The sequence below is a fragment of the Stenella coeruleoalba genome, assembly GCF_951394435.1.
Source record: "Stenella coeruleoalba genome assembly, chromosome: 6".
Lineage (NCBI taxonomy): Eukaryota > Metazoa > Chordata > Mammalia > Artiodactyla > Delphinidae > Stenella > Stenella coeruleoalba.
The window spans coordinates 62769255-62778738 of NC_137151.1; the positions used below are offsets into that span (position 1 = coordinate 62769255).

Here is a 9484-nt window from a genome sequence, read left to right on the forward strand (position 1 = left end):
TGACCCTAACTGGCACTACATATATTATCTATCCAAGTACTGAGCATGGAAGAAGACCATCTATCTTAATGATGTCACACATTTTTGAGTAGAAAATGCTCTAACTGAAAAAATATTAATATTTTTTTGATGACTAACTTTCATACAGTATCCTTTAAATGCAATCATTATATGCAGGAAAAGTCAAACCCCAAAAGTCTGTTCTTACTGGAATACTGTGCTGTCTGAGACTTTCATGAGTTTGGCATTTCAAAAAACTGAAAGTACTTACGCAAAAACAATGACAATAAAATCAAGCCAGTTCCAAGGGTCACGAAGGAAAGTGAATTCTCCTACACAGAAGCCTCTTGAAAGGATTTTTACAAGTGATTCAAAAGTATATATTCCAGTAAAAGTGTACCTAGGCACAAGGATCCATTGGGATATTAAGTGTGAAAAGAATACAATACCATGTGAATCTTTATAATTAATTTTTTCTGATCAACCAAAGGAAGGCATCTATTGGAGTATGGCTGTTGGTTTATGGACCCATTCTAACTATTAGAATAAACTACACTAAAGGTCCTTCCAGAAAATCTTAAAATGTACATATCAGAAACACTCTCAGAAAGTAGAGGTATTTAAAAATTGCTAAGAACACAGGTATTAGGTCTGCCTAGAAAATTCCTGCATTGTTCCTATCAGAAATATACCCAAGGACAAGAGATATGTGGCATGTCTAAGAACAAAGCAGGGCATCTGATAAGGTCTTTTTTCTAGAAAAGACTGTAGCACGTATTATTCTATTCTAATATTAGCAGGTTAACATTGTAGGGGAGAGAAAAATAATTGAAAGAAAAGCAACTATGTAACATGGGAAGATAAACACCACAATATTTATAGATGCAATAACTTCCTGGTATAAAAAGGAAAGGATAAAAATGACCATACTAAGACTACATTAAAATGTACTTAAACCCACTTACTCTACATTCTTGGTCCAATCTGGAGGGTTACTCATGGTCATAAATATGCAATTCGTCAGAATAGTGCACATGATAAGCATGCTGAATGCGGTAGCTTAGAATCAAGGAATATGATAAAAGACCACGGTAGGAACTTTGAATATTTGATAAAGACATTTGTTGAAATGCTAACAATTTTTCCTTAAAAAAAAATTCTAAGCACGTCTATAGACTTAAAAAAAATCTCTTTGAACAAGGCAGTAATAGACAAAAGCAATTTTTCCTAAAATACTAAAATTGCCATTCTCCCAATCTACTCACAGATCTACACCAAATTATATTGAGATTGGTAAACCAGAGTCTTTTCAGGTACAAAAGGACTAAAATCTATATTTTTAAAAAAATAACAAAAAACTGCATTTTAAAGAACCATTGTAAGTAAGCATTTTAAAAAGGATATGAGTGTACTAAAATCTTAATAGATATTCTTCTGAGAGGACTGAAAGGAGAGAGGATGTACAAAGCAGGTGTGGCATTGAAACGGAAGATTGCTTTCCCTTTGTTCAAAACTATGAAAGTCTGCAGGAGTAAAAAGAAAACAGTATGAATCGAGACTCCAAAATTTCAATGTAGTAGATTAATATCTGCAATTTACCTCTCCATGTGGTAGGGTCATATTAAAGAAACACTGCCATCAGACTCAAGCAATGCAGCTCTTCACGTCATGTTGGCCAATGAACTCCAAGTCCATTGTCCATTTCATCAGTAAAGTAAGAAGTGAGCCATTTATGAGCATGTATAATTTAGAGCTTTCAAAATACAGTTTTCACTTTTTCATATCCCTTCAACACCCAAATCAGTAACAATAACTTGTGGCCACTGTAAATATTTTAAAATACAACTTAGTTCTTTCATTACATTGCATTTTATGCAAACCAAATAGATACTAGCTATCCTTGATTTTTATCATATCACTGACAGAATTTTAATACTTCTTGGCTATTGTCAGGTTTAGTAGCAAATGTACCAAAATATGAGTTTTCAAAAGTATTTTCATAAATTTAAGGAATATTAGAGTTGAAAGAATCCTACTACTCAGTATGATTTTCCTATTTTAGATGTTAATACCAATAACAGCTAAAATAAAAGAACATAAAGGACTTGCTTGCTACTATCCATGGCAATTTTTTGAAATAATACGAATAGAACCAAACATTTAAGAAATATGTCATGTAACCTTTGCATAATGAGTGACAGTTTCCATGTCTTTGGTATTTAGTTGAAAAATTTGAAACCCAAACAAACAAACAGCAATAACAACAAAACATTAAAACAACCGAAGGAGTTGGCTTGGAAATCAGAAAGACCAAGTTCAAATCCTTGTCTTATTTTTCTGTGGTTGGCAAACAAATTCCTTGTGTTATCTAGAAGACACTAATTTGGTCTTTTTTTTGTTGATTCTGAATTTTATATAAGTTTATAAGGGAGCTTTTGGTAATGAATATTTTTCACCAAACTGGAGATGTAACTTCGGGTAATCTTGCTTTTGTATGTGGCAGAGCCCCCAAGAAAACAAACAGAATCTATTATTTTCAGATGCCCTTTTATATTCCTGGTCCCTTGTACTATACCAGTTATGTATAGTAAATTAAACATAATTTAACATAAAGTTCACTTTTGCATTGAAAATTAGTTTTAAAATTAATATCTCACCTTTGAGTACAACTATTGTTTTCTTAAATCTCAATACACTGTGCTTTTTAAAATTCGTTCAGCCATTATATTCTACAATTGTGCAGTGAGCAACTATGGCATAAGAGGCAATGAAAGGGATTTGAACATAAATGAGGCATGAGTTTTGCATTCAAGGAGCTTCCTAGAAAAGTGATAAGAACACAATAACTCTAATACAAGGCAAGATGTGACAGGTAGCATACAGAGAAATACAAATGGCAGAGCATGAGAGTAAAGAGGGGGCGTGGTCACATGTCTGTCAGAATAATCAGGGGACTTCATGAACCAGAGGTCATCTGAGCTAATGTGAAAATCATATTACTGCCTCAACTTGGCAAGATAAAATTACCTTGTACTTGATATTTAAAAAAAAAGAACCGGTTTACTATTTTTAAATTCAGATTCCCAATTTTCATTTTCATTAAAAACTTCTTTAGGATTATCTAGGTTTATAAACAAGCAGGAGTTAATTACAGGTGGGAAAAATAGATATGCCTATGAAATTTTGGGTAGCAGAATGAGTCTCTTTAGCAAAGTCTAAAATCCTACTAGGAAATGCATAGATGTCAAGGTCTGAATAAATTTTTTTTAATATTGCTCACTTATTTAATAATTTATTGAACATAAAATTAGAGAATTAAGGTACTTAAAGAGTATAAGCGTTGGAGTTGGACAGATAGGATTCTAAATACCTGATCTACCATTTCACAACTTGAGAGCTAGCACTTCATGTCTGTGAAGCTTTTAAGTTCTGGTGTATTGTAAATTCTTAGTAAATGGTAGGAACAGCTGCTGATATTTTGGGCAACATATAAGGCACCAATGATATGAAGATAATAAGACATTGTACCTGTCCTCTTAATACCCACAGCAGAGGGTGATTGGTAATGTATTCTTTCTTAAAGACACAAACTTTCATCTATAATAAAGGCACTGCATAAAACTATTCAAAAGCACTTAATATATTCATCACACATGAAAATGAAGCCCTAACTTCTATCATTAGTTTATTAAGTGTCCTTTTTTTTAACAAAGCATTGATAATTACGCTCAAATATAAGTTAAAATCTGAACCCAGGTCAAATCAGGAGTCATTTAGATTTTTAATCCAAGCAGTGATTATAATGTAGCAGAAATAAAGTTCTTGTCAATGAGTGTGAATAACCCGAAACATTAAGGAATCAATCCACACAGAAGTCAATCCTGAAGTTGCAAGTGGAAGTCAAAACTACTTTAATCAAGAATGATTGAAGGGTAAGGACATGGCACAAAAAGCTGATCATTTAAAGCTCGAAACCAAAAAATTAAAATAAAAAGACTCGGTAATCCCTGTGGGTATTTATTCATCTGTTAATAGAGGACTGTGAAAAATAGATCACTTCGTTTGACCTAGCTCTACCCAAGTACACTGATGCAGATGTGCGTTAGGCTTTTAATGTGGTTGGCGTCATATTTGAAAGGAGCTGGGGCCAAGGTGAGGGGTTGGAGTCCCACCCCTAAATATTCTCCATTAAAGTTGTCTACCACATACCCAAAATGATTCCAATAGTTAATCCTCCATCCAAATACAAACATTTTCTCCTTACCTCCCAAGTCACTTTAAGCCAATATTAGTTTATATCTCTGAATTGGGATTTATTTCAGAAAGATTCCTTTCCTCCTTCAGGGGTTCCTGGTTAAGTAACATCCAGGCCCCCTTGAGAAATGGGAAATGCAGGAGGTATCCATGAAGAGCCAGGCATTTTTCAGGATGAAGTAGTAAGTAAAATGAGAAAGTACTTTTTATATTGCCGGTTTCATTATTTACCCATTCATTCTTCCATTCATTTTTGTAAAGCTGTGAGCATGGTGATTGCTATACAACAGAAATTAAACTAAGAGATGTTATACAACAGAATATTTCAGTAGGGAGTCAAATCAACTTGAACTAAAAAATTTGTGACAAAACTTACTAGCATGTAGCATTTTGTAAGTTACTTATTTTCCCCAGGTCCTTTGTTACTTCCTGTCTTACCAAGTTATAGTAAATATGTGTGTTAATTTGTATAAAAAGTCTAGTGCCTGACGCAGAGATCCAGAATACATGTTAACATTCTTCCTTCCTGTGTCAGAATACTGATTGGTTAATTGGAATGCTGGGTAGTATCTCAAAGCCTTCTCAGGTATTCTGCTTTCTCCTTCTGTGCTGTCAGCTTGCTGAGATGCTGGCTTTAATGTGAAGCAAAATATTACATATTGCTATTCAGAGCAATTATCCCAAAGAAGATGTGTTTCTACCATCAAAATTAACTTCATCACATTTTCTATCTATTTCTTAAGACATTTCAGTGCCCTTTATTTTATTTGCTAGATGTGTTATCAATAAATAATCTCTTTTATTTACATCTTAAGTCAAAATAGTTCTTTTTAATGGACTTTATCCTGCCTTTCTTGACCTCTTAAAGATAACTCTGCAGTTGCCATGCAGCAAGGCATTGTTGGAGAAAGTTATGGAACCTGCTGGTCTAATCCTTTACTGTCTCCTCTTTGTCAAGTTCAATCTGGTTGTATCTGCTACTGTCTCAGAAATGACTGTAATCCCCTTCTCATTTTCTTGGTAGAATAACCTTTGTAGCAGTGTTTCAAACTCTCCCCTTAATGCAATCAACACCTTCTCAGCTCTGCTGCTCTCAAGATTGACTCGCAAAGGACAATTTCCACTCCTGTAGTATGGAAAATATTGATATGATTTAACATGCATTTCCTCAGATGTGCCTACCTTTACTTCAACATATCAGGACTCAAATTCATCCTCCTATTTGCCCTTCAGGGCTCACACAGTAAGGCTTCACTCCATTTTTCTAATGCAAATACAAGCTGACCTGTGGTTTATCCCTTGTCTGTTAACATCAGCAACTAGCTACTTACTCGACCCTCTGTATTTTTCTCTGAGAATAATTTTTCTCCACTTTCAAACGTGCTATTTATACCCTACATTGAAACGGTTTTCAATTTATTCATTGCCTCAAGTGACCATCTTTCTGGTGGAAATTTCTCAAATTTTTCAGCATGCATCAACTGCCACCCACTTCCTCTTTTTACTTGCTATCCACCACTATCTTGCTTTTATTTCCATCACCTAACACAAACTGCTTCCAAAAAGTTACCAACTCATCCTCCTTGTTCATTCCAATAGCCTTTCTCCAGCCTCAACTTTCTGGATAATTTTATGAGATACTCTCTTCCCTTTTTTTTTCTGATTATAGTCTCTTGCCTCTCTGACCATCTCAGGCTCTTTCTCTCCAACCCCCTAAATGAGTGGCTCTCTAAATCCCATTATTAGTTGAGTGATTTTATATATTCCCATGGATTCACCTGTCACCTCCGTGCAAATGCATTCTGGACATATCCCCAGGTCTTACTTCTCAAACTGACAATTATTTTGTTCCTACCAGGATGCACTTATGTTATGTTCCAAAAGGCAGAACATTATACGAAACGCTATTAAATTTAAAAAAATCAAAATAGTATGCCAGTGACAGAACCAGTTTTGATGAAAAATTAGTAAAAGTACATATTCTGAAAGAGCCTACATATGTATTTAACTAAACATTTTTGTCATGACGTGGCTTTTCACCAAATTCTACTTAATCTCAATTTAAAATATCTTTCTGTACAAAAGAGGTAAACAGAGACCACGCCATTGCAGGCACAACAAACTCACTTTTTTGTCTGCATAGTAAGGGTCCAGGTCCTCCAGGGGCTCCGAAACCATGCCCTGAGGGATGTCCCCATAGATGAAGGGCAGCTGTTTGCCGGCTTCCAAGTCACTGCTTGGCTTTGGCCCTTCTTCGTCATCGTCTTTCTTTTCTTCTTTGGGTTCCTTTGTTTTTCCTTCAGCAATACGTTGTTCAATGAGGGCAAGAGACTGTTTTGTGAAGTAGACAAAGCTCTGAGGTCCTGGGGGAGGCAACATTGCCATCTTTTCATCCTGTATATTTTATTTCCCCTTCAGCTCCTTACATAAGAGGCCTAAGTAGAAACAAACAAAGCCTTAAGTGGTTGCCAGCCAGGGACGGCACTTGAAAAAAATAATAATAGTAATAGTAATAATAAAACAGATTTTGGTTTCAACTACAAGAAGCACTGTGTTCATAGAATTATCATCATGTTGAATGAGCACTTATTAAGTGACTACTACGTACATGACTTATTTTCCATGCTCTCTTATGCTCTTTATTTAAGAATTTGAACTTAACACTTCACAGATCTTAAAGTGATAACGTAATGAAAAATATGTTTAATTCCCTTTATTTTTCATCTGTATTTACTCTTAGTGCAATTCAATTCAACTTTCCTTGTTTAAAAGTCTTTATGACAGTGCTTCTGACAGCACTACTCTCCAGGTTCCCTTCTTGCCTCTCTCGTCACCTGATCCTCTTCTGTCTGACATCTCATTAATATACTCACACCCTCTGCTTCTCTTTCTTGAGGAAACTCATCTCTGTGAAGTGAGGTGGTGGAAGATTGTTTTACTCTATTTTACACATTTAGATTTTCTTACAATAAATACATATACCTTTATGAATCCGAAAAAAATATATTTCCATTTTGAATTAAAAACAATTTAGGCAAACGTTTCAGAAGAACAAAGAAGATAAAAGGAATTTGGGAAAGGTTTGGGATAGATTCAATTTAAAAAGTGAAAACACTATAATAGGCATTCAAATTATGACTTCCCTAATTAACTTACATGTGTATACAAAACATTACAAGAACTACAGGAAAGAAAAATACAAAATAAAAAATGCAAACTTCTATATATTATTATTTTGGAATGTTCTAAATAAAAGAGCATAAAAAATAACTGTTCCTATTTTTAAAATAACAGACTTATTATTTCAATGAGTCAAGATAACTTCATAATTCCTCCACTGGAAAATAAAAATGAGTCCTTCTGCATTAGGATTGCCTGAGAGGTGGGACACACCAACTTCTAGTATGTCAACCCACTGTGAACAACTTGAAAGGTTGTATATTAAGTGATATCATGACACACAGAGGGAGGATAAGCTAAGAGAAGCCACGGTCTGTTCTTTTATTTTCCAATGCGAAACATAAAAATTAAGCAAATCACAATAGTGACAACACAGGTTATATAGATTCAGAAAAAGTAGTGAAAAGAAGCTGAAACTAATTTATTCTTTTACAGATTTTTCCTATTCCCATGTCAAACAAAATTTACTTCAATTATGTTTAGAGCAAAATGGATGACTTTTCCCCTTAGTTATTTGGGTATGGTATGAGAATAACCCTTATCAGAAATCTATGTATTTTTTTAAGGTGGAAAACCAGCTTAAAAACAACAGAAACTCATTTTGCAATGTAAAATTATAGAAAGGATTATAATGCAAATTTAGCTTTTCTGAAAAAAATGCATTTTTATGTTTTTATCACATAAATGAGTCTGGTTTTTGCCATGGTATGTATCAACATATTTCTTTTTAAATCTGCTAAGCCATATTCATTTAAAATGTTTTTACCAAATAGTTAATCTGGGCACGTTCCTATATCAGATATTTAAAGCTGTGAGAGTAAGGAGAAAACACAGTTTTTGTCATTAAGGACCTTACATTCTAAAAAGGAATACCAATCATACCAAATCATACAGCAAAGACAAGCCTGGTTTGGCCATACTACAGGAGAATACAATCAGCTTAAATAACTCACAGCCTTCTTTTATACCTTCCTTGATGTAGACACGGAGAAAGAGATATAGGCATGTGCCAGGAGAGAGGGTACCATAGGTAACAGGAAGTGGCAAGTTCCTGCGATTTAAGTACAAAATTTCAAACATTACTGACATAAATTCCAGGACTGTTTTAGGAGCCTCTCCAAACATGGAGAACTCAAAACATCTTATAAATAGTAGATATATAGCAATAGTTCATGGGAGAAAATTTGCTGAAAGCCATGCAATGGCATATTTGGAAATAAGAACACATCTCTACCTATGGGTTCAGAATTATGGAATTTTATAATTATGAAAAAGAAGAGCGAAGTCAGTCCATTCTGCTGGCCACAAGCTGCTAAAATTGTTGCTTTTGAACAAAATTCATATAGTTAATTGACTATGTGTCTGCTGGTTTGCCCTGGGTTTTAAAGTATTTGACTAAGATTATTTATTCTGTTATTTCTATAAATTCAAACCAGTAAGAAGAGGTATATATTTTGATGGAAACGAAAGTTGAGAAGAATTTCGAAGAATGTAGTGAAAAATAAGGGACACTGCATGTGCACATTCAAAAGCAGGATAGAGTGACTCATGAAAGAATGAATCATGACTCAGCATTCCACTACTAGGTAAGTACTCAATAGAATTGAAAACATGTCCCCGCCAAACTTGTACCTGAGTGTTCATAGCAGCATTACTCTTAATAGCCAAAAAGTGGAAACAATCCAAATGTCTGTCGACTGACAAAATGGGGCGTATCCACACAACGGAATACGACAATAAAAATAAATAAAATACAGATACATGTTACAACATGGATGAACTCTGAAAACCCCGTGAAGGTGGCCAGACCCAAAAGGTCACATACTGGATGATTCCATCTGTATGAAATGCCCAGAACAGGCATACCCTCAGAGACAAAAAGTACATTGCTATTGCCAGAGGCTGGGGGGAGGGGCTAGTGAGGAGAGACCATTAATGGTTATGGGGTTAATGGTTAATAGGAATGAAGTTTCTTGGGGAGGTGATAAAAAGTTCTAAAATTAGATAATGGCAATGATTGCACAACTCTGTGAATATGCTATAAACTACT

General features: G+C 34.6%; 1 protein-coding gene across 1 annotated transcript in view; it reads right to left on the reverse strand.

Moving 5' to 3' along the window:
* SCN9A (sodium voltage-gated channel alpha subunit 9) overlaps positions 1-6979 on the reverse strand; it is an 85611-nt gene extending 78632 nt beyond the window's left edge. Inside the window, exons 1-4 of the mRNA XM_079924590.1 lie at positions 6382-6979; positions 1403-1523; positions 966-1059; positions 272-400 (exon numbers count right to left, since the gene is read on the reverse strand). Of these exons, the coding sequence (XP_079780716.1) occupies positions 272-400; positions 966-1059; positions 1403-1523; positions 6382-6639 (602 nt within the window). The 5' untranslated portion in view covers positions 6640-6979. The remainder of the gene's footprint in view (positions 1-271; positions 401-965; positions 1060-1402; positions 1524-6381) is intronic.
* Between the last annotated feature and the right edge of the window lie 2505 nt (positions 6980-9484).